This window comes from Oryzias melastigma, linkage group LG6 (genome assembly GCF_002922805.2).
Source record: "Oryzias melastigma strain HK-1 linkage group LG6, ASM292280v2, whole genome shotgun sequence".
NCBI classification, from domain to species: domain Eukaryota; kingdom Metazoa; phylum Chordata; class Actinopteri; order Beloniformes; family Adrianichthyidae; genus Oryzias; species Oryzias melastigma.
The window spans coordinates 14,171,584-14,197,278 of NC_050517.1; the positions used below are offsets into that span (position 1 = coordinate 14,171,584).

Below are 25,695 nucleotides of genomic sequence, written 5' to 3' on the forward strand. Positions count from 1 at the left end.
TGACCAATTGACAGACTTATCTATGACCCTTTTGTCTCACTTCAGGTGCCTTATATTTGTCACAAGTTCAAAACTAAAATGATGTGCCTTAAATTCCAGTGCACCCGGTAGATGGAGCGTTGACAGTCAGGTAAATAAAAGACAAAGCAGTTCACTGCTGTTACACACTGTAGCAGCTTTGGGGGGAATTGGGGGTTACTATTTGCTGCTTTGGCATTATTGGCCCACTAAGAGTGCTCTTCAATTTGAAATGCAGACTCAGGAATTTTTTAAGCTTTTAAATACCCCCCACTTTTGTGTTTGTGAGACAGCATCTGTCTTAGGGTGTTGAAGGGTTTAAAATTCACCAAAATATTGAGTTTGGACAAAATCCTTCCAAATTCTGACAGGTGTAAAAATTTTCGGGCATTTTTTTCCTATTTGTGAAGAGGTTTCTCTGTCATTCGTTTCTCCCTATTTTTCAGCTGACTTGAGAGTCTTCCACAGATGTTAAGAGCTCCGATGACAGCCACTTTGTCTTTCAGCAAATCACAAAGCAGGCATGTAGGTTTTTGTTGAGACTGTTGTCCTCCTTAAAGGTTGGACAGTTCGCCATTCTTTCCCCGTTAGATTGATTATGCTTTCAGCAAAATCCTCGCTTTCTTTAAAAGAAAGGGGGCACAAAGTACAAATATAAAAACATTCGAGGACAGAAATTTCACAACTGTAAAAAGGGAAGGCCAGATCCAGTTTCTGCCTGAGCTTAAATTCTTGGAAGTTCCCACTCCAACGTTTTCAAAAGCATTTCCTGAAAACACTAAAGCTTTTGCATAATTTAGAAGAGAAATATCTCCAACAGTGATCACACAGAGAAACAAAACTATCAGCCGGAGATAACTTTCATCCGACAAGATGTAAAAAATAATCTGCAGGCCTCACCTCCACACCAGACTAAAATATTCATTTTTTTAATATTCATAAAGAAAACAGACAGAAAAAAACTCTTATTTTGTCTTATTTGTACACCCCTTTTTTTAGAATTTGTGTTTCTTTGTTCAAGTTCTCTTCTATGTACCTATTGTCTTAATTTATACAATTTTCAACCCATGTCCGCATCTTCCAGTAACTACAAAATTTGTAATTTGCTTTAGTCTATTTTAAGTACATGTTAGTACAACTGGAAAATACAAGACCTTTCCTTTTTCTTTTTCATTATAAGTAAGTAAGCCTCCGAGCCATATTCACCCGCTTATTAAATAAAAGATAGTCAAGAATGAGTTGTATCCCTCTGTCCTCACTTATGGATGAGCTCAGCCGTGACGAGATCAATGTCAATGGTAAGAAAGTTACTGTTGTGCAGTGAGGTGAGTAATTCATCATCACCAACCTTTAGTTTCCTGTTAAGACTAATGTGGCATCCACACCACGCCAGCTCCTCCTCTCAGCAGCGTTTCTTCCCCCTTCAGCTGTTTGACTTGTTTCAACGCCAGACGAAGCGTTGCTAACATGCAGTCGCATTATTCTGCTTTCTAGTTGTGACTCTGCACACGCTCCAACTCTTTCATGTACAGGCTAAGAGAATATGTGGATCTTTTTGTTGATTCAAGAATATAAACACACTAAAGTATAAAAAGATTAAGTAAAAAAAAATGTTTTTTTAAAATTAAAAACCTTAACCATCTAAAATCTTTGAAATATTTTTAGATACAAAAAAATATGTTCAAAAACTCATGACCTTCACAGATTGAAATCCACACTTTCTTTTATCTCTGGAAACACAGTGGTAGTCGGGAGTCATCAGAAATAATGATCAGTCACATGTGTTTTAATTGATCAATTGACTAGTTTGGTTGTGTTTCTGCAGGAAATGTGATTTAGGTTTCTCTGCATTCTGTATGAATCCAGCAAATGTATTTAATTTGATGCAAAAAATAAAAAAAAGAATACTGTCCTGTAAATGTGTCACTATGTGGGAAGCTGTTGTGTTTTTAGACATTCCTTTGGAGGAATTAACATGAAGTGTCAGTCACACACGTTTCCCTTCCCTCGTGTGTTGGCTATAGTACCATCAGTCGTTGTGTGTCACCACGATTCCATCACACACTCTGGATGCTAAACATCTATCTACACTGCATCACAGTAGGAGGCCAACGCTTCAGTCTAGCCATCTCAGAGGCAACACTCCTTCAGCATTAAAACTAATAAGAAACTACTTTATTTAAAGCTGATATTTGCTCCTTTTAGTTTTGTGTTAGCAAGACATGAGTAGCTAAGAATGCTATGCTAGCTCCTCAACAGAAGTGCTGGGTGGATCAAAATACCGATAGTATCGATCTCAAGTTGGTATCGGATCAATGCTAACCTACAGATATCGATATTTCTACTCTTATTTTAAACTTTTATTTATCTGCTAAAAGGATCCAGGGTTTTTTTATTTCACAAGTTACTTTTCACCTGTTTTTATTGTTCTATTTAAAGGCTAAGGAGCTACACATTATTTGTATTTCTACCAGTTGTTTTTTTTTTTCTTATCATTAAACAATTTGATTTATTTTAAACCATAGCTACTTGTTGCTTTGATTTGTTGACTGTTTGGCGTTCACTTTTTCACATTTTATTTAATTTCAAGATGTTTTTTATTTTAATAAACTATTTTCTATTTATTTGAAAATATTGTCCTAATTTTGTTTTTGTGTTTATGAAGTATTTGAAAAAGAAAAACTTACAAAAAACATTCACTCCAATTAAAATTATTGAGATTTTGAGGTTTGTGTCACATCCACTGTATTTACGAAAAATATTGATATTGGTATTAATATTGACTGTTTATTGTATCGTATCGGCTCGATACCCAGATGATTAGTATTACCCAGCCCTACCAGAAAGCAATGGTGACATTCAATGTGTTTCTTGGTAGCATATTTTTAGCTCATCCATGAACATACCTATAGCTATTTTAGCACATGTGATGAAATGAGCGATCCACTATTTGTGTTTTACTTGTTTTCTGCTGGTGGAATGAACAATATTCTATTAATTCTTGCTCTGTCCATTACAAACAGATGGAAACTGAAAGCCTCCTGTGTTTTGAACATGTTTCAAGTATTTTGGAACCATAAAATGCGCATATTATTTATATTATATTGAATATTCTTCTTGTTTTGAGGAGGTAGGACGATTGAAAGGAGGGTTTTGGGTAAGTGAGAACCAAGTGGGAAAATGGGGACGGGGTACAATAAAAAAGACATAAAAAGTCTGAACATTTTGGGGACAATAAAATAAGCAATATATATTGGAAGAGTAGCAACTCTTGCATTCTGTTTAACTCAGCTTCACAGAAGGACAATGGTCTCACTTGGCTCTGCTGGAGGCTCTCATAGTTATTTGATGGCTTCACTGCTGGTGGTATTATCATACAACCTTCACATGAGGGTGGCATCCAATACTAGATGTACTCTGTACCCTGCTCAGTTGTATTAAATATATGCCATTCCATTCATACTTTGACTCAGGAGCTTCCCGTGAGAGCTAAGCAGAGAAGAAAACACTCGATGACATGAATTGTCTGAAATTGGTAACTAGTTAAAAATGAAACATTTTTTTCTCTGTTCCAATTCAAGAATATATATTCAAATCAGGAACAGCACAACAGAAGTGGTATGTGTTGACACAATGTTCTGCCTATAGGCCTCATGGGAGAGTGTTTTCTCAGTGTTTTCTTGTTATCTGTCTCCCTGACCAGAATGCACCTCAGGGCATGTCTATGTTCAGTGATAGTCTTTATCCATTCCATTCCCTCCTGTGGGTGGAATTTCTTCAACTCTAACCACTGTGGATAATGGAGGTATTTGAGATTTTTTACCCCATTGCCCATGAAAACTCTGGTTGGAGATAGTACATCTCATTCAAACGACAACTGTGGCATCTACCTGTCCACAGAGGTATGTCCTTGTAGGTACAGGGAAAACATCGTTACTGTCCCAGAGAGGATGCCTTTTGGTACTTAGCATCAGAGAACCTAAATAAAGTTCTCTTGAACGCTGGTATGGTCCAAACAAAGGAACTTGATTGAGGGTCCGGGTTTATATGAGAAGGGAATCTGTTAAGGAGTATGATGGCAGAAAGACTTTTGTGAATCGAAACGCTGATCCAAACCTGTAGGGAGTAAATTATATCACGTTGTCCAAGGTGTAAAGAAATAACAGTCTCAAGTCGAACTTGAATCAGTGTGAATCAAGGTGACAAGGCGTAGGCACAAATTTTGAGGTCCTGTGTTCAAACCCATATGATCTTACCAAATACTCCAAAAATGGGACCCAATGTCTCCCTGCTTAACACACAGAATTAAGGGAAAGGATTGGGAGGTTTAAAGACCAAACGGTTCCTAACCACACCTGTATTTACAGCTGACCGCTCCACCAAGAGAATGGGTCAAATGAGGAGAACAGACGTTACACATCCAGGTGTGTGACGACTGATTTTAACTTTAACTTAAGCAGTGGAGGTAGATACTTGCACTTGTCGATCAAAGCCAACCCAGGGCCAGCAGGAAGGGTTTTTAGACTATATGCTACAGAGGGGCAAACAAGTATTTGTCAGTCAATGATTCTGCAAGTTTTCCCACTTAAAAGATGAGAGGTCTTTAATGTTCCTCATAGGTTCACTTCAACAATGAGAGACAAAATTTAACAAAAGAATCCCTTTGTCTGCTTGTTAAAGAATTTCACTTTAACCGTAACTCTAACAAATAAACAAACACACTTAATAGCCTCCAATGTTGACATGAAATCACCTATTTCTCCAAAAAAGAAAGAAGGAGATATTTTACTTTTCAAAGATGAGGCTGTTGATGACTGGTCTACAGTACAGTGTAGTATTACTAGGTAGAACAGTCTGCCTCACGTTTAGTTGTCATGGGTTCAAATCCCAGGCAGACAGACGCTCCATTCTATCCCCAAGTTGCAAAAGTAATTTGTAAGTCACTTTAAATAAAAGCGTCTTCCAAACGCTGTGTAATATTGTGAAATATTTAGCTAATCCAGTCATTAAATAATACATCTAGTTGCTAAAAGTTGGCAACATCTGAATTGCTACCCTAGTGCCTATATCCTCAATCACCACACAGCCCATGGCTAAACAGTGAACTACATAGTTCACTTAAGTTGTAACCGGATTGGACACAAATTTGCCACTATGTCATGGTGCAGGTGTGTGCGGCACTTGAGTTATGTGTTAATTACATCCACTAACATACAGGATCTAGAAATGTTTCTACAAGGCAACTATGGGAGTTTTTAGGACTTTTTTACTTTTTTACGTTGAAGTAAAAGTAGTGTCATATTGTCAAAATATCCAGTGCTATTTTATGGGGTCAAGATGACCCGAGCCTTATATTGATGTGTTATCCATCCCATGATAAACGTTGATTAAGGTGTACAAATGTATATATATACTGTATATATATATAAACTTCCTTAAAGTAAAAGTAATGCAGAAGTATCTGGCCATAACTGTGTCAGATTAGGGATTAGCCAAAAATAACTGCATATAATCTGTAATGGATTACAGTAAGTAATTCACTTGGCCAACTATGCAAAAAAAACTGCTCAAGTAAACCCCAAAAAGGGTCACATACCATCATATTCCCCCTTCTGTGCTTTGTAGTAAATACTACCCTTTAAAGCCATCTTTTGGCCTTTTTTACCATGTACAGAGATTCTGCTAGATATACTACATTTTTCACTTTTTGATTCATCAGTCTGTAGTCCAGTGCAGGGTTTAGGTAGCAGCTTTATTTATCTTGCCAAGGCAACCAATGTTAATGTTCAGAGTTTGTTTACTGCTCCAAATGGAGCAGCTGATAGAATTACAGAATTTTTGGGGGGGCGGTTTGGTTCTTTCCCTGAGAGTCTCGTGTGAAACCAAATGAAAGAGTGAAATTTATTAGCATTCTCCGCTCATTTGAACCGAGCCTGCGGGACTCTCTACTGTGAAAGGAACCTTAAAAATACATGCATTTCTACTCCATATTTCACGGTCCAATTTTACCTTCAATACAACCAACTACATGTTTCTTGGACAATCCAATGCATCATTTAAAAAAATATGATTAATATAAAAATCTGACTTTGTATTGATTTTCTAGAAATCATAGAAATAAAAGTTTGGTGGTTTTTGAAAGCTATTGAATGGGGGGAGAATCCAGTATTATAAAAAATAAGGAGGATGTTTTTGTTTTCAACATATAAAATATTATTTTATGTGATATCTCATATTACACTGGTTTCTGAGATACTGGGCAACTGTGGCCCATTTGTTTTCTCCTGCTTTGCCGTATCAAAGGTCTTTGCATCTTGTCAGAGTGTATGTTTGTACACAGCCAACGGCTATAAATCAGCTCTGCATTTGCACTCTGCATAATGTATCTCGTGTTTCGATGAGGAAATGTGGTTGATCTTATGAATAATACAAGCTGCTCGATCATCTATGCCAGTGCAGCCAGTAATAAAGCTGGTTTCTTGCAGTGTGGGCCAACTATAAGAGCCAGAGAGCCTGCTACATTAGCTGTGGACGCTCGGTGATAAATCAGGTGCTCACAGAGAGGATTGCTTGGCACATGGAAATCCCTCTGGAGGCCTCCCCGCAGCTGTGCCATAAGGTGAGGCAAGGCGTTTTGAATGCCCTCCTAACCCAGTACCACGGGTCTCCGGGGTGGCTTTTAATTTCCACAAATGGACAGAAATAACAACTGGTTGTATTTCATGCAGTGTCCAATAGTTACAACCTCCTGTAGCTTTTACGACTAAAGATGTCAGGTTCTGGTCATAATTGGCTCTTATATGGGGATTTTATGAGTCTGTTTACTCTGTATGTACTTGTCTGTGGGATGTGTTGCAGTCCTAAGGGCCTCCTAGGCTGTGGCTGGCTGATACACTTTCAGGTTGTCCCTACAGAGGCTGAGAATGTCTAATGATTAGATCCAGACTGATGGGCCTCAGGGCTAACGTCAGGGATGTTTGGATTGCTTTCAACCAAAATCAAACCATCTTAATTCACAGTGACACCCTCACAAATGTCACTGTAACCCGTGGCTTCTGTGGATCCCATTCCAAGACTGTTTTTCCATTCTTTTCCAGTCTGCTGGGAAGGATTTGCTACACGCTTTCTGGTTGTCGTTTATTCTCCCAGCAACTGTTTCAGTCACAATGCAAAGCTTGTAGAACCACAGTAATGTTGCCTGGCTTCTCCTGACGTTGAATAATTAAAACTGTCAAAGTAGGCCCGCTACACAAGGCAGCACGATGGTTTTATATCAACCAATGAAAGACTATTGTTGAAAAAAGCTACATTTGTGACCAAAAAAATTATTCAACAAAACCAGGAACTGTTAGTAATTTGAATCAATGCAAAGCCTTTAGTCTGGAATCTGACAGAGACTAGGGTCTCATTTGCCCAAAATACCACTGTGTGGCGATCTAAATGCAAGTTTTTCAGCAAATTCGGCAGGTGGACGCGCAGGTGGGAAGTAGTCGTCGAGTTTACACAACGCAGTGGTGAAAGAAATTTTAAGAATTTGATGACAACCGGACAATTTTTTTTTAAATCGGTCAGTGGGCACCTGGCCACATTTGGAAGACGTGTGGTGGCAGTCCAGTGACTGAGTCTCCAAGGTCCCCAAAATCGTCTGATGATTGGGTGATTTCAGACTGCAACCCTCCAGCCACCCCCCCGCCACTGCCCCTGTCAGATTGTTAGAAATCAGGCGGTAGCAGCGATGACCAGATGTCAATCTGGCGATCCCGCACACCGTGGGTCCAAATGGGGAGATGGCATTGATGCTCATCATGGTGTTGATAGAACTACAGTGACTCAGAGACCTGCAGTTTGACAAATCGTGGTTGATGTTGAAAAGAATATGAAGAAGACAGAACATTGTGCTTTCTTGGGAGGCATGTTGTCTAAAAATGTATATATTGACAAGATCATAATGTGTGCTCACAATCTGAGTTGCAACAGACCAGTGGTGCAGAATGGCCCACTTTTTACATACCTCCAGCTGGTGACACTTGATATGGGCGGCCACAGTCCAGAGACTGAGACACATCGTCCAATCAGAACAGATTGTGGACGCCCGGTTCCGTAATGGCGTCATCACTGCCGTCACCTACATTCATGACCACGATTTTCAGAAAAATCGAGTGGTGGCAGGAAATCTTGAGGATTCTGCCAATGCCTCCCCAGTGCACGGTGTCAGTTGTTTTTGTGACCGTAGCATCAATGCTTGAGATTAAAAGTAGTTCTTGAACCAGATTAGTGATGTTTTTCATTCATGAATTAATCTGTTCATGAGAAGGTGATCACAAAAACAACAGCAAATAAATAAGAAAAAACTAAATTATTTATGTTAGGGATATACAATGAAGTTAAGAAATAATTAAGTGATAATATTTATGTTTTAGAAGAAATAAAACGAATAGAATAGAATGTTTTATCAGTGCATAAACAGTATAAATGTGTTTTGATATATACAAATAATTTGGAGCAGAGCAGCGGCCACTAGAGCTGCAACACAATGTCACTTGGAAAGTATGATAAAGCACTTTCAAGAGGTTAGGAAAATGCTTTTGGTTATTCCCAGTCTTGTGTAAAAATGTAAAAACTGTTGCTTTCGCATAAGAAAATAAAAAATACATCTACGTGGATTTAATGAAAATAAAGACCAGATGCAAAAAAGAGTGCAATATAATTAATGACTGGATTTCAAGTTAAATAAAGAATCAAAACAAAATAAAAATTTAAAAAGTGACATTCATTCATAATTATACATGTACTATAATGAGGAACCAAGCTAATATCTGAGCTTTTTTTTCTGGAAACTCAATGATATATTAGAAAAGATTAAAATATTGTACAGATGCTATTTGAAAAGAAAAGTGTAATAAAAAGTGTTTTTCATGAGTTCATCTAAATTCAAAAGAATTCCAGATGTCCCTTAAAGCCTCTGCAGTTTTTTCCTGATCATAAATGTTTATTTATGTTTTTTCTGGCTCCGTTTCTAACTGTTCAGCTGGTGAAGTATTCCTGTGTCACATCAGTGATTTATTTGTTTATTCTTGAGAATAAAAAAGCTGAATGAAGTCCAGGAGTTTGTGATGCCAAGAATTGTGCATCTGTTCAGAACAGACTGATGGCACATGAGTGTCTTCTGCCATCTGCTGGTGAGATCTCACTGTTACACCTGACACATGGAGCCAGCCGGCTGTGCTAAATCCATGTGGAAACCAGCTAGAAATTTAGGAAATTTCCACTATTTTTACTTTAATTGGGTTCTGCTTAACCTGCAAAACAAATTCTGCTTAATTAGAGCAGCATGGACTTAAAAAAAAAGCTATTTTTGATGCAGGTAGGCTGAGGAAAATTCAATCTGGAAAACGGGTAGAGTTTGGCATGGATCTGGGACAGCACAGCCAGATGGAGACCTGGTAGCAACCCCAATGCTGTAACCTCACTCAACACCCACATTTAAACCGCACTCCTTTCAGTCTGGATACACAGACGAACCCATGCAGATCACTATCACGCTCCTGCTCTGTGTGCTGGATGTCAATTAGCAGGAAATGAGGCGTAGAAACAGTGACATGTGCACATGGGGAAAAACAAAACTGGTAAAAAGAAACTCTCACACAGCGTCAACACTCACAGGTTCATTTAATGATACACAACTGTGTAGCAACACTGAAAAATTTTCTTAGAACAATTTTCTGTCCAAAATGCTGGTTGCAAACATTACCATTATTGCCATTGTACTAAAATTCCCCAAAACTCTGGGTACAGTGTTTCCTCACTATGTCGCAGTTCACAGTCTCGCAGATTTTATTTAAGGTAATTTTGCAATTTTTGTAGGTATTTACAGCACACTGTGTTCCGCATCCTGATTGACTGTAGACCACTGTCAATCAATCTCCTTACTGCTGTGTCTGCTAGACGATGCGCCCAGTTTGCCAAATCCACACGAGTGTCTGATTGTGAGTAGATATATGTCTTTATTCTATAATATCTGACTTTTCTATGAACTTTCAGAGTTTAAACAGGAGAGAAAAGTGTGAAAATATGAATGTCTGTTTGAGAAAAATGTATAAAGTAGTTTGTAGTGAGAGGTTTTCCTGCCCTAAAACATCTAATTCTACCTTGCAGATTTCACATATTACCCTTTATTAAACATATGCCCCATGATAAATGCAGGAGGCTGATGAAGTACTGACTTAAAGCTTTTTTCAATATGTATATAATAATCTAGTGTCCAACTAAATGCTGAACAGTAAAGCGGTCCCACATTACTGCAGCTCATAAGAGCCACAGTAGACAAATACTCCAGTAATTATGGAAGCTTTTCATGCAAAGTGATGATACTTCAGAACTCTCCACAAGCTGTTATTCGGATTTTCTAATTGCATTTTTCAAAACTCAAGGATTAGCCTGTCGCCTTCATCAAGTGTGCAGAGACCGACAGGAGAAAGTCAGTGCACATACTAAACAACTCCAGCAAAACACCTCCAGCAGAGAGCAATGTAATACTTAAAAAAGGTTCATTATCTTTAATGCGTATCTGTGGGGGTAACGTCTGTTGTGATATTTTTGCCTTTGTCTTTTTATGACCCAGATTAAGAGATCTTTCTAACCAAAGCGTTCCAAATATTTGTCCTCATGGACAGATCAAGAAAATCCATCACACACACAAAAAAAAAAACTGGAAGGATTGTTCTTTGTTGACGGATCAGAAGAAGTAAAATCCACATTTGTGACGATGGACAACAGTGGAGATCAAAAGTAAAAAAATGTATTAATGTGCTTAAAGTAGGCAAGGAAAGATGGAAAATCTCCAAAAGTAATATGACTACAGATGCGACATTCTTGCAATATGCCAAAAAATATTATAAAAAAATGTATTAAATTTATAAAAATATAAATATTTATATATTTTTTTTTATTTCGCTTTCAAAATAAAAGAAAAAAGAAAGATAATGGCAGTTGCAAAAGTTTGGTTAGGTTCCATTAATACATTTTATTAACCCTTCAACAATATCCTAATACAAGATATTAACTGTCCTGGGTGCACAAACTTTTGCACACGCCATTATCTTTTCCTTTATTTTGAAAGTCTTAATGATGGAAAATGAAAGCGTTTTTTTTTTTTTTTTACACATTACAAGAATATCTAATCTTTAATCTGGTGCCTTTTGGAGGTTTTTATAATCTTCCCTTGGCTTCTTTAAACACAATAATACAACTTTTTCACCTAGGATGTCAAAACTTTCAATCCCCACTCTAAACTAACTCCCACTTTTCATGCCAAACTTATTGCCAAAAGCCAAACAATTACTAAACTAAAGGGGATTATTGCAATTTTCTAGTGAGGCATTATGAAAAAAAAAATCTCTTTTTTATATAACTTTATGTTTTTATGATATTTATGTATTTTGTAATGAGCAAACTTTGACACAATACCCGAATAGAAAAACAAAACATTTTCTTCTGAAGATGTACAAAAAGATTACAAAATTAAGAAAATTTGTTCTGCTACAGTCTTGGGATTTATTGTGATACATATCACATTGTGAGCCATTTACAGTTACCATTTCCAGGATATCAGCTCTGTGTTCATCCAAACAGATCCAGGTTTCCCACTGAGTTAAGAATATGAAACAAAAAAATAGTTTTTTTGTTGTATGTATTCAATTCCTAACACTTTGGTTAATGTAGATTGTAGAGTTTCTTCTTTTTTTACATGTTTGGTTAGCGGTCTGATTTTCTATCAAAGAGAAAGTAAATCTTGGCTCAGGGAAAGGCCAAATATCTATTCTAGAGAGTGGAAAGCGTTGCCCTTCAAGGTGGAATGAAGGCATTGAAACAAGGGCTCAGGTTTGTTTTTATACCAAGTCATGGCAGATTCAGGGGGGAGGGGTGAGTCCCCTGAACGCACCTGGCATATTGTTCAGGCTAAAATCCTCACTGCTCAACACCTCTGATGTGCTGCTGAAGCCTCACACTGTAATGTCGTTTCTCTGGCCCTGTCACCGACTGTCCAAATGTAATTCAGCCCTAATCCTCATTGACAAACGGAGTCGCCGCCATTCAAAAATGTGCCAGTGACGACCCGTCATCGCCACAGCAGTGAAGGTTATGTCAAGGGTTGGTCTGATAGCAGCTCAAAAGAATTCATAAAGTGGCACAGAAACGCAAAATGAGAAGGAAGAAAGGCAAAAGGGAAAAATATTCATTTAGTTCTATTTTTTAAATAATTGGCGTCTCGAAGATAATCCCCCCTCTCCTTCAGACTGACTATAGAGTCATGATGATAAAGTGACCACCTATTTGTTTGTCTGAACCCATGACTCCACACAGCTGCTTTGTGAAAATGCTGACTCAGCCTTTGACGTGTAATTCTCCCATAGCAGCTGCAGGTTAAGCTGATGTTGATCAAATCCAGAGGGATCTGCTGGTGAGTTCAAAAGCCATCAGATCCATGACTAACACCCCACACGGCTCGTAAAAATGGAACCACGGGAGGATAGTGGATCCAGAGTTGACCACAGATACAGTTTGGTTGCACGGCAGCTCTTCTTCAGGGCAGATGTTTGCGTGACGACTCCTAGAGTTGAAGAGAATTGCATGTGTCACCAAATGTGGAGGTGAATCCAAAGCAGGATGAGAAAAAAACCTGGATACTTTATCAATTGTTTCCCAGGATTCCCATTTTATAGCTTTTTATTTATTTATTTTTTTGTCTCAGGGCTCTTTTCCAGATGTTGGGTCTGGAGTCTGATGCTCTCACTCAACAGCAGGTGAGGCCACCAGGGGGTCAGTATTAAAGTGTGAATAAAACAGAGTTCTCCTGCAGAATAAATGAAATCATCCATCACTCCTGTCATCAGATACCTGAGAGGAAGAAGCAGAACAGATTGGAGCTGGGAGGAGTTGCAACATCAAACTCCTAAAGCCGAAGAAGAACACCTCTGAGATCTTAGTCCAGACTGCAACAAACACGTGAGAAGACGTTTCCACGAAAGCTTAGAAATCCAAAATCTAATTTCACATTAAGTCACTTTCAAGGATCATTTAAGAAATGCTTGAATAATTTTCATTTTCCACAAGCTGCAAAAAGTTTTCCTTCATACAGTCATGGTGGTCTTTAAGAAAACTGTTTCTCTTCACACCTGCTGCTTAAAGCAACACATCTAAAAACACACAACTTTGGAAAATTTACTATAAAAACAAACCCTTCAGTCTATGAATAGAAGAATTACATCTTTTAACTTTTGGAAAGCACTTCTTTTCAAAATCGCACTTAAAAAAGAAAACTCCTTTCTTAATTGAATTGCTTGGGTTGGTAAATCTAAATGATTGCAAGCTGGTGTTTGTCTTAGCAGCTCGGTGTGTGGCAGTCCGACTGGAGAGGAAATGGGAAATGGTGAGCATGCAGGGCGGCCCCCTTCTCTCAGGCACACAACCAACCCTTTAAATGGTGTAAATTCTGGCTAAATGGCATCCCAAACAGAGCAGAACAGGTACAGGAAAAAACACCTCCAGGGCGCTTTTCCAGCTCAGGACTCGACTCGAGTTTCCATTTCCACAGAGATTCTTTTGCAGGTCCGACCAGCTGTGGGAACCAGCGTCTGCTGAGTTATTCCACTTTTCAGCAGAAATGGAGAGAAAGGAGCTTTAATGATGTCCAGATATCAATGCAAGATGTGGAGTCCTGAATGTCAGCAGCTGAAATCTGCTGCTTTGGTGACGTAACAATAATCATGTCAAGCTGTCTGATCCACTCAACCCAATAATATTAAAACATAGTTTTCACTCTCCTTAATTTTAAACCTTGTATGCATAAAAAGGTAATAAAATATGAATATTTTAAACTTTTTTCTTATCTGAAAAGAAAAGTGCTCTTTCAAAACTAAACAGACCCAAACACCTTAAAGAAGAATCTTTGGGCCCCCTTGTGGCTACAGTCCAAAAACATACATTGATTGGGTAACACTGAACTGGTGAATAGTCCAGAAGACGTTGGGAAAGGTTTCAGCGACCCCTGTGACCCTTCAGAAGGACGGGACGACCCATTTTGGTTGGAAAGTAGAGTGACCGTCTGACCTCAGCTGTGATTTCAGTTGTTTACTCCTGGATTTCTACACAAATATACGTGCCGACTCTCTGAGGAACAAAGGATATTTTAGCAAACCTGACTAAGACTCCTGCCAGAACGGTTCGTACTCTCCTTCTATTGTCCCTTCTCAGCGTAAAGCAGAACTGTCAGCCTGACTCAGCCACCAACTGCATCCTCAGTGAGGCCCGTCAAAGCCCAATCAGCTGAGTCAAGATCAGCACATCTCAGAGGAGCACGGAAAAACACAGAACTAGGTCACTTTTAATGGCTGCCTTATCTGAGCACCTCCTAAACTCTTTTCATTGCTTTGTCAACAGAAAAAAGTCTTGTTGAATTTAAAAAACATAAATAAAAAGACATATCTGATGCTATTTAGTTCAGCTGCTCATCAGAACAGATAAACACAAGTGATTTCTTCCTTTCCAACATTCTCCATGAGCTCACAGCTGAATACATGTGCATCCCACACAGGAAGTCGGCTTCTCTTTGTTTGTTTTTCCAACACATCTTGAGAAATTATTGTGGTTTGAACTAAAAATGCACCCGACAGGACAGCAACGTCGGCTGAGCATATGCCTAACAGGACTGTGACTAATGGGATCCATTAAAGAGCGGAATGTGAGCGAGAACTTCAGAAAAGGTTTGGTTTGAGTGCGGTTTATTACTCACATCGCAGAGGCTTTTGTCCAAAATGACCCACAAAGTTTGTGACACTTAAGGGAACAAATGCAGCCTCGTCCTCATGGAAACACAAAACAAGAATCAAACTAATTACTTTTTTAGTATTACTTTTTATATATATTAACCAACAAATAAATTCTGACTAAGGACATCAAAACAACAGAAGTAAGGTTAGACATCAACCTGTTGTTGGATCTCAAATGCTGGAGAACTTTTATAAAGTTTTTTAGGAAGAGTGGATAAAAAAATGAACTTTCAAAAATGTTCAGATATGATGGAGTTAGAGAAATAAAAAGGATGGCTTGAAGCATACTGGATGTGCATCTTGTTTTTTTTTTCTTTTTATAGCAAGACCTGAACAGCAGCTGAGCAAATTAAAATAGCTGAGGGTCTCTTGTGTTGGACCAAGACACTCTCCTTCTCAAGTCGTCATATTTTAATGTTTCGTTAAGGACCCCTCCGCGTCAAAAATGTACGTTTTAGGAGTCCCTAACTTGTAGTTTTTTGACATGTAAAACGTCAAAAAGTGACGCGGAGAAGTCCTTAACTAAACGCCAATATGTGATGACTTGGGAATGAGAATGTGCTGATTGAACAGATTTTAGGTTACGTTTCCATCACCCTCACCCCAATGAAAAGTCTACGAATGTGCTTTCACTTTTACGCATTGCTACACAAGTTTCTACAACCATATTTGGGCTGCCTACAACCATGTGGCCTGCTTGAACCAGGTTGAACTTTGACCAATCAGAGACTCAGATTTGGCAATGACATATGGATGGAGTTAGGGCTGGGCGATATGACAATAAAAAACCGTCTTACGATCTCCAAAGCTGACGATCTGTCATTTCTGAGAGATCGTTTTATCGCGATCTTCTACGAAAAGCTGCAAGAGTGAAAGGCAAAGCTTGTTGAGAGCTGTGACTTTAAATCCGAGCTGCTGCTGGTATTTTTTTTTTTTAAATATTTAGCACTTAGTGCTGTTTTTTTTAGGGAAAGGAATTTACTAAACTTTATCAGTCATTCATGCGATAAACTTCATCAGTCTCCCTCATTTCTGGTCTTGGGTTACAATCATTTACAAGCTCTGTTTATGGATTTTAGCACAAAGGCAAAATTAAAACTCACTGATATTTAGAAGCAATATATTTGACAGCAATGCATTACCTGTAGCAGTAGAAGACGCAATTCTTGCAATATTTACAGATTAATCTTAATAGATAATAACTATTTAATTCAAATAAATATAAATATTTGTTCAAAAATGTGTTTACTTCTTTCAACTAAAATCATTATAATAAAATTTTTGTCAATTTGAATTTATTTTAAAAAAATCGTGATAAAATCGAAATCGTGAAATAACATTTTAAAATCGTGATTTTATTTTTTTGCCATATCGCCCAGCCCTAGATGGAGTCCCTTTTTAATTCACAGAACCGTTTGAAAATTGTTCATAGAAGAGAAATTAATAATTGCCGTTTTTGCCCGGCCAGAATTATATGACACCAACTCTTCCAACTTTAGCTGGTGAGGGACAATCCAGTGTGAACACTATGGACTAAATGTAGCCTAACTGTCTCAGTTGTGGATTATGTAGCTTCTAATATGAGGTATATATTTGTATAAACCCCTTTTGTATTTGACAAACTTTACTTTTATTAATATTTGTGTGTACTTCTTTTTGGATTGGACCTAAGAGAGACAGAGAGCTGGTAGTAGATGAAGGATAAGGGTACAAAAAAGGGTAAAAATGGGAGTAAATGGATTGGAAAATGGTTAAAGAAACATATTGGAAGGGGCAAAATACCAACAAAAAGCACACACAGTCATCCACAAAGACTCAAATACTACAAATGTTGGCTACAAACACACTCACACACATGTGTTGACATGTGAACAATACAGATCACATGCACATATCAGATCATCAGAAAAATGCCACAAGAACATGTTAACATCATTTTCATTGAAGTGGATCATCAAATGATTTGAAAAATCGTATTTGTTGGACAAAATTAAGCAAGAATATTCTAAACATATCAATCCGCAGATATTCATAGCCAGGGGTTTGTACCGACAAGCTCCCACTGAAAAACCTGGAATCTCAATTTTCTTGGTAAATTTCCGGAGTTTTCCCATAGCGGCAGGAAGTTTGACGTGTGTAATTATCTTGTCCAGCTACACAAAAAAGCCTCACCTCAACAAGCTCTTTTGTCATCTATAAAACGTTCACAAAACTCCCATAAACTGCAACCCAGTATTTCTGAAGTATTGGAAAATCCATTTGGAAAACAACGCTGACAAAAATCCTCAACAGCTATTAAAAAACGAAATGGACCAAAATAGATGCGGCACGGCTGCCCAGCTCTGGCAGGAGACGGTTTTCCACATTCATCAAAACGAGCCAGTTGTTCTCCCAGCATGCTGCTGGCAATCGGAGGTGCACCTTTAAGTTACCACAAATACCATTAAACCCGTGCACCCTCTGCTGCAGCCCAAACACAACACGGGGCCCAGCCAGACGGATAATGGCACCAGCATTTAAGCTTCCTACTGAACTTACTTAAAGAAGAACTAATATTAGAGTTGGATCGCACAACAGGAGATTTAGTAAATCCCAGCAACAACCAAGAGTCTGAAGTATTTCAAACCCCACTTCTGCATATTTTCATGGATAAACCTGTTGGAAATTATCCAGGAAGCTTTTAAAGTTGGTACATGTAATAAAATTGAGTTGCTATTAATTTCAAAAATGCTGCAACTAACGAGCATCTCCACTTAGAACATGCTTATTCATCATCTTCCTGTGGTTTTTTGTGTATGTGTGTGCATGTGTGCTTGTAGGCTTTTCCATCTTTCGAAGTTTTAATTTTAATTTTTCTTTTGGACAGAAATGAACCATTTTTCCTTCGTTTAAATCTCTGAAAAGGCAGTAAGACTGTGTTTTGATCAAACACAACATCCTGTTCTGCCATTAACAACAATAATAATTAGAGGCTTCGTTGCTATGGAAACAGACTGTCCATACCTCCTCAATATTTTTTTTATTTATAATAATTATAAAAAATGCAATAAAACTATGAAAACAGATGGAAACATATAGATCCCCTAAAGGAACATCAAAGTAAAAAAAAAAAAAAAGTTTTTCGTGCGCACCAGATACCAGTAAGTTGTTGGTGCGCACAAGAAACTTTTTTTTTTTTTTTACTTCAGTGGCTCAATAGAAACATGTATATTGTCACAAACCATACTTTTTAATAATTTTAATTCTCCAGACAAAAGGAATTTCGCACCCTTACGTCACGTGACATAAAGGTCTGTAGAGGAAGATCTATACAACTTTTTTAGTCAGATTGCAATCTCAAAGTTTTATAAGAAAATAAAATCTAGGAGGAGGAGAATAGAAAAAGAAACAATAAAACAAGGAACAAACAAACCAGCAAAGTCTGAAAAAGATGCTGATTAGGAGGAAAAAATATATTTTATCTTACCTGAAGATGCTCTTCATCGGAGGCTGTTTTCTGGATTTCCATGTTTGTTGGAGCCTCTCTCCTCTTAAAATAAATAAGAAAACAAAAAAAGGTGTTGAGTTCTAATCCTTTACATTGACTCGTGCCATGAACCTAGACTGAACCATCTCACCTGGCAGAATCCACCAATCTGCGCAGCGATGCTGCTGGTGCGCAGCAGGAACTGGTGCAGTCTCCGCTGGTACCTGAGCGCAGCGACCTGCGTCTCGTTCTGCAGTGCGGTCACCTGAGCTACAAGAAACTGTTCCCGCCTGTTCCACCTGAGCTCCGCCATCCGGGCTTCGTGCTCCAGGCGCGCGCCTCTCTCCTCCAGCGCGTCGGCGAAGGCGCGCAGCGTCTCCACGCAGCTGTGCTCCTCTGTCAGCCGCACAAGCCCGCATCCTTCTCGACAGCGCGGTCCCACGTGTGGATCTCCTTCTGACTCCATCAGGGAGGATTGTTTATTACTTGTTTGTCCAAGTTAGTATTATTATTTTTTTAGTTAGTTGTGAAGAAGGAATTTTCCGTTGCTGCAACAAGTTTGAGCGCACGGAGGCGCATGTGAGGTCTGAGCGCTCTGCGCAACTTGGAAAAGTCTGAGCTCGCCCCTGAACGCACCACATCCCCAACTCAGAAAAAAACCCTTCTCCCTCCTCCTTTTCCAATCTTTGGTAGTTTGAATCCAAAAATAATCTGTGCTTTAACTCCACTAAACAACAAAACTTTGACCTCAATCTGCAGTTTACATTTCTATATTTGGAGATTAAGTGTGCGCAATTTATTTATTTTCTAAATTGGATTTTTTTTCAGCTGTCCAATAGAGGGCGCTACAGCTCCCACAAACTAAGACATTTTTTTTAAAGCAGGGATCTGCCACAAGTGGCTCCTTACAAACCAGTGTGGTTTTCTAGTTGAAGAAAAAAAAGTTATTTAATTTGAAAAGGTAACTCGAAAGTTAAAAAAAAGGAAAAAGTCAACTTAGTCAAATTTAATTAATTAATTTAAAAAATGTTAAAACCAATAAGAGGCCTCAACCAGAACTATTGCACAAGAGATTATATGGCAAATTTTCTATTTTTGAACAAATTGAAGGATTTAAAGGGCACTTTATGGTTCAAAAAGTACAGAAGGGATTTTAATTTGGTTAGTTTGACTTCTAAATTTCTGTCTTAGATGCCCCACAAACTGTAAAATTAAGATTATAAAGTATTTGCTGCATTATGATGATCCTCTGTGACACAGGGTGGCTTTTATTTTGAAAGGAAATAATGTAAATCAATATCAAAAGTTATAAATTGTTTCATGTTTTGAAAAAAATGTATTTTTGTTGTTATTTCCTCATCATAATACTAACAATAGTATTGATATAAAGTAATGTCTTATTTTTCTATAGAGTAAGACTTTATACTGAGTTGGTCAGTGAGAAGAAAACCCAAATTCTCTGTAGGTGTTGAAGGTGGCAGCCCTCTATCTTGGGGTATCAGACAGTGACGGATTTTAAATGTAGAGTTTGGCGTTCACCTTCTGTTTGGAACATTTTACAGATAAGAGGTCATTGAATTCATGCGCCCAAATATCCACCGACAGAAGACTAAAGTCCACTTTCTGCAGGATTTTCCCGTCTGAAAACATGGATGATCTGAAACAAAGACCCTTTCCCTCTCTTTTTGTCATAGCTCTTGTAATAATTGTCATCATGAGTCGGTCTTTATCGTGTCTCCTCCTCCAGTTCCACTTCGGGGGCTCCACTCTGGTGAAACATGTCTCAAGAGGACGATGCTCCTTCGGTGAACGGCGGTAATGCAATATCTCCATTGAGGCCTTCAATTATGAAGCATTCCTGTCTGAGATCAGGCCAGCCTTTTCTGCCTGACGCTGCAGGACACACTGCAGCCCCCTCAAAGGCAGAGTCACATTTCATGCACAGACCGACCGGTTCTGGTCTGCTGCGTGCACCGATTCAAAGTATGTTTTGGGTTGCTTTTAGAGGGAACTGTATAGATTTATAAAAGAGAGGTTCTGCACACCTGTTATGGTTATAGAGTCGATCTGAATGGCTTGGATGCAGTTTTTGTAACTTTATTTTTTTTTAATTCTCTTAGATTAGACACATTGTGCTTGAAGTCTTTAAAGTTTGAGATAAAAAAGAAAAAAAATCAATCTTTTGTGTGTTTTTGTTGGGAAAAAAGCTTTTAACAGTCAACATTGATCAGACTTATCGCATAAACCACATGCTTGAACTGATAAAACCTCTAAATTACAGCAGAATAGTGGTTTTCTCTATCGGTTTTTCTTTCTCTGGGATTGTCTTAAACTGTTAATCTAACTCTGATGGGTTTGCCAAGTTATCAGCTCACCTTCTCACCTGCGTAAAAGCTGATAGGAGGAAACTCCAACAGCTGTTTCTTCCTGATGAGAAACCTCCTCTGTGGGGGAGAGCAGGTTGAAATGCAGCCTTTGTGATAAAAAAAAACAACATAGGTGGAGAACAGTAGAGTTTCTTCAGCCAGCAGTTTTGCAGTAGTGCTGCCACAAACGATTATTAATAGTCGACTAATCACCGATATTTTTTTCCGAATAGTCGACTAATCAGATCATGCACAAACTGGATGTAAAGCACACATCTTAACCATCATTGGCTTTAAACTAACTAAAAACTACATAAATAGCATTACGTGGGATAGTGCTAGTGTGAATGCTGTAAGCTGAATGTGGCCGTTAAAGATGCTAGTGCTGGTAGCTGAAGATGCAGAAATTGATAGCTAAAAACGATAAAGTTGATTGCTGAAATTGCTGAAACTAATAGCTGAAAACGATAAAGCTGATAGCCAGCTAAACTAGTATTAACTAAATGCCAAATTAGCCAAAAAAAAAAGAAAAAATCTTAAATTTGCCAACAAAGCTAGCATGTAGCTGAAATATTACCTAAATTCCAAATTAGCCTGAAAACTGAAAAAATCCCAAATTAGCTAAAATAGCTAGCATGTAGCGGAAATATTAGCTAAACTCTAAATTAGCCTATAAAAACAAAAAAACCTATAAATTAGACAAAATAGCTAGCATGTAGCTGAAATATTAGCTTAATTCCAAATTAGCCTGAAAAACTGAAAAGATCCTAAATAGCTAAGATAGCTAGGATGAAGCTGAAATATTAGCTAAACTCCAAATTAACCTTAAAAAACGAAAAAACGATTGCTCCTTAGAAAAATGCCACAAGAACATGTTAAAACCATTCAATTTGACATCTCAGTCCCTGGTTTTTGGTCAATGAGATTATTAGGTCACACTGTGATGTGGTAAATTAGTTAAAGTCAGTTACATTTACTTCAGTAACAAAAAATTATCTCAGCAAAGTTTCAAAAAGCCATACTATATACATTTATTTTACTCGAGTAGATTTATGTTGGAGAGATCAGTATTCCTCAAACATTTTTATTCGGCATGAAAAATTTAAAGCTTTCATTGAAAACATTTTTTGTTTATTTATCTGTTTTTATTTCAACATATTGAACTAGAATGTGCACATTGATTTATGATTTTTTTTTCTGCCACAAAAAAATCGGGACCAAGCTGATCTGCAAAAATCTGAATTTATTTGCAATTAGAAATATTGTTTATGATTGGCATGATTGTATGTCTATGATCAGTTTTGTATTGTGTCAAGGTTTTATATTTATTTTGGTTCAGCATTTTGCCTTGAGACAGTTTAAAAGTTACCAAAAAGCCGTATATGTACATTTTAAGCTAAATATTTATAAGCTATTGTACATGTGTAGAATTCTACTTAGTTTTCTTTCTTGAGTAAAAATGGCTTGACTTTTATTTTTCCCTCAATAATAGTACTTTGAAGTAACACTCCTTTAACCTTTGCATGTGGTTGAATATTTTTAGTTTCTGTCAGGTATTCTCATCTCATTGTCCAGCCATTAAAGGCATTTAAGAGCACCAAAAATAGTTTATAACTTTTTTCATTGTCTGTTTCTTGGTTATGGAGATATTTTTACATTTCCATGGTGGAGCTTTCTATTTCACTCCTTGCTTCTGCAGTCCTGACAGTTGGTATTTCTTCTCATGCTCTGATCTCAGCTTCTAGCCTTCTCCGTGGTTGGCGGTGGGGGGCACAACTCCTGTGTCCCACAATCATCACGCTAAAGACGAGCCTTTCTAAAGTAACTCCGCCTGCAATGGACAGCAGCTTTTGACGGTCGACAGGCACTTCTGCACAGCTGTGGTTACTTAGGGCTTTTTTTTTTTTTGGCATCATCAGACACCCCCCACCGACTCATAGTCATCCCACTACATTGATCTGTGTGTCTGTGAGTGTCTCTGTCTCTGTTTGTTTTTTGTGTGTTTTTTTTTTTTTTATCTCTACAGTCTGTTAATATGACAGCATTTGTCAACCGTGTTATTTTATTGTGAAAAATTTGTATTATTTTGAAAATTAACTTGATTTTTCTCGTGTGAATTGGGGTAACTTCCTGCCAGAATTTAAACGGCCCAAAAAAAAATAGGCCGACGCTGAAATGATTGGTGCATGATGGGAGCTGGCTGTGGAGGACCGCAGCGCTTCAGCGTCCGTTGTGAACCAGGCGTAAGAAGCATTTCATGGTGCTGGAGTGGCCTGGCCAGTCTAAAGATCTCAACCTCATAGAAAATCTTTGGAGGAAGATGAAAGTCTGTGTTGTCCAGTGACAGCCCCAAAACATCACTGCTCTAGAGGAGATCTGCATGGAGGAATGGACCAAAACACCAGCAACAGTTTATGAAAACCTTGTGAAGACTTAGAGGAAATGTTTGTCTGCAGTCAATGCTAATAAAATGGTATATAACTAAGTATTGAGATGAGCTTTTGATACTTTTTAAAAGTGGCCTCCTATGATTTAGAAAAGATTCTTGCACTCAGCAGGAGGTTAATACTTATAAAGTATTTTATTGAACCGTATTTGTTTTCTTTAATGGTATTTTGTTCTGTAAATTGAATAGTCTTAGCGGAAAAGAGGCTTTTTGAAATTTTATTATTTAAAAAAAACAGATAAGCCTACATACTCTGGTGTAAACTCTTCATTATTATTATTACCTTGAGTTCTTCTACGTATCTCTCTACAGTCAATGTGTGAAAAAACTACAGGAACAAAGAAGAGCAAAGCAATAGAGTAGTTAACTACACTTTATTATTTCTTGTCCAGCCAATAAAAGGTTTCAGTTTCTTCCCTCATGTTATGCCATTCAAATCCAGCAAAAGCACTCAATTCCAGGAGAGCCAGATGTGATGCCAACACCACCAGATCCTACAAGCATCACGACCGAAGGACCGATTCTGTTTTCAGATGAGTGGAATTCCTTTTAGTCAGTTTAAGATTTTCTCCCCTTTTCAAAAAGACTTTGTAAGATAACCGGCGCAGTGAGGCCTTTTAGCTAATGCACATGTTGGTCTAAGATCTAACTGACGCAAAGGGATGTCACTCAAGGAAGGAATGTGTTTCATAAGTCCTGGAGATGGCTGTGGTGTTGGTTTGTCGCAAAGCAATGTACCACTGCGCCTCTGATCTCATGCATGTTATTATGTCGAACCAGCTCCGGTCAGAGTTCAAGGCATTCATGCATTTGGCAACACTTTCTATGATATATGGCATGGAGGAAATCGGGGGGAAAAGCACTTTGTGGTGGACATCGATACTGTCACGATGAAGAAGCATTACCAGCATCAATCATACAAAAAAATGACCCAAAGAATCACCAAAAAAGAGCGTTTCTTCCATCAATTGAGGGAAATAGGCTTTTAAACTGTCTAACCAAAGGTGGTTTGAGATATACAAATAGAATCATGTAAAACAATGATAACGACTGATTAATGCATCTAAAAACATGTTAAAAAATACATTAAAAAAAAGCATTGCAAGCTTTTTAATGAGCTCTTACCACTGATATGAATGGCTTGGATTACCAATAGCTTATATTAACTAATGAAAAATGAAATATATATATGTATTTATAAATATATGTATACATAAGACTGCTGTTAAAGGACCAAAAAAATCTGCTTTGTTAGGAAACATGATGCAGCCACACAGATGAATCCGTCATTGCACAGTTATTTAACTCACTGCTGTTGCTGTGATTCTCACACAATGCCAGCAATGAAAGATGAAAGGAAATGTTTACAACAAATCAAAGGCCAACAGTCTTTACAGAGCACCAACTGATACCACTGAGGTCCTAATGATACAGTCAAAACAAAGCACTCCAAATCTGGGTTGGTTTTATTCTTGCTGTTTTTTGGGATGCAGCTTTATTAACCGTGAATTTGAACTGGAGTTTTCAGAACGTTGTTGAAACAAATATGTTTTTATATTGTTTAGATGGTTTGGACATAAAGTCTCAAGTTGTAAGATCAACATACACACGTCAAACCAATTTGCTTTTCTGTAAAAATTAAGAGTTTCATTTCAAAAAACTGCATCTGTTATTGTATATGTCACTTAAGAATGACACAAACTGCTATTTTTTTTTTGTGCTTGTCCTAAAATCAAGTGTGCAACAGGTTGAGATTTGCTTTGACTGTAACTTGGTTAAAAAAAAGGGTTTGCTTGATAATAAAAAAAAACCCATTGAGCTGCAAGTAAAGACAGACTGAAGTTTTGCTTGTTTTTAATTCATACTCTTGTCCTTCACAGAAACACCACCCTATACTATGGAATGCACTGAAAATAATAAAGTCTCTTTGCATCTGAAGGGTCTGGTTTGAGAATTTACAGAGAACAAAACGGCAGGCTGTTATGCTTTCAGTCATCAAGTCAAGCTGCTGTGAAGGACAAGAGTAATCATTTATATAAGGCATTTTGAGTTTCCGGAACTCCTTCGACACTCCTTCAAAGAGGCTTTTTGTAGATAAATGAGGAATATCTTTATCCATTCCCACTTCTTCCATGTCTACTTCCACAAACACATCCACGGGAGAAGAGCTGGAAAGTGGCAAACTCCAATGATCGGGAGGAACCAAAATATGGTGGAAAGAGTTCCAAGTCCCTGTAGGCGTGAGCCTTGACAACCATAGGAGTATCCCCCATAGACACTAAAGACAAAGATGGTGCTACATTCAGAGATTCAGGAAGAAGAGGAGCGCCAGGGGCAGGGAGAAAACGCAGAGGGACAGATTGACCACAACGCCTCCACCTGAAATAAAGAAAAGAAACGTAGGGTTAAAGCTGAAAAAGACTTTATTCAGTTAATAGAGTGAAACGTGAGAGTAATCAGACTAATCAGTGTAAAAACAAACAAAACAAATAATGCCACCAAGCAGTAGGCTAAAAGTTATGATAGAACAGTGCAGGTTAAGTGAAAAGTAAAAAGTAGGAACTACCGATT

The 25,695-nt window shown here is 37.9% G+C and overlaps 1 protein-coding gene across 3 annotated transcripts in view; it reads right to left on the bottom strand.

Moving 5' to 3' along the window:
* Positions 1-23,469: 23,469 nt before the first annotated feature.
* LOC112152610 (contactin-1a) overlaps positions 23,470-25,695 on the bottom strand; it is an 80,150-nt gene continuing 77,924 nt past the window's right edge. For all 3 annotated transcript variants that reach the window (XM_036212290.1, XM_036212292.1, XM_036212291.1), the window contains exon 24: positions 23,470-25,503. In XM_036212290.1, coding sequence (XP_036068183.1) covers positions 25,427-25,503 — 77 coding nt within the window. In that variant the 3' untranslated portion in view covers positions 23,470-25,426. The remainder of the gene's footprint in view (positions 25,504-25,695) is intronic.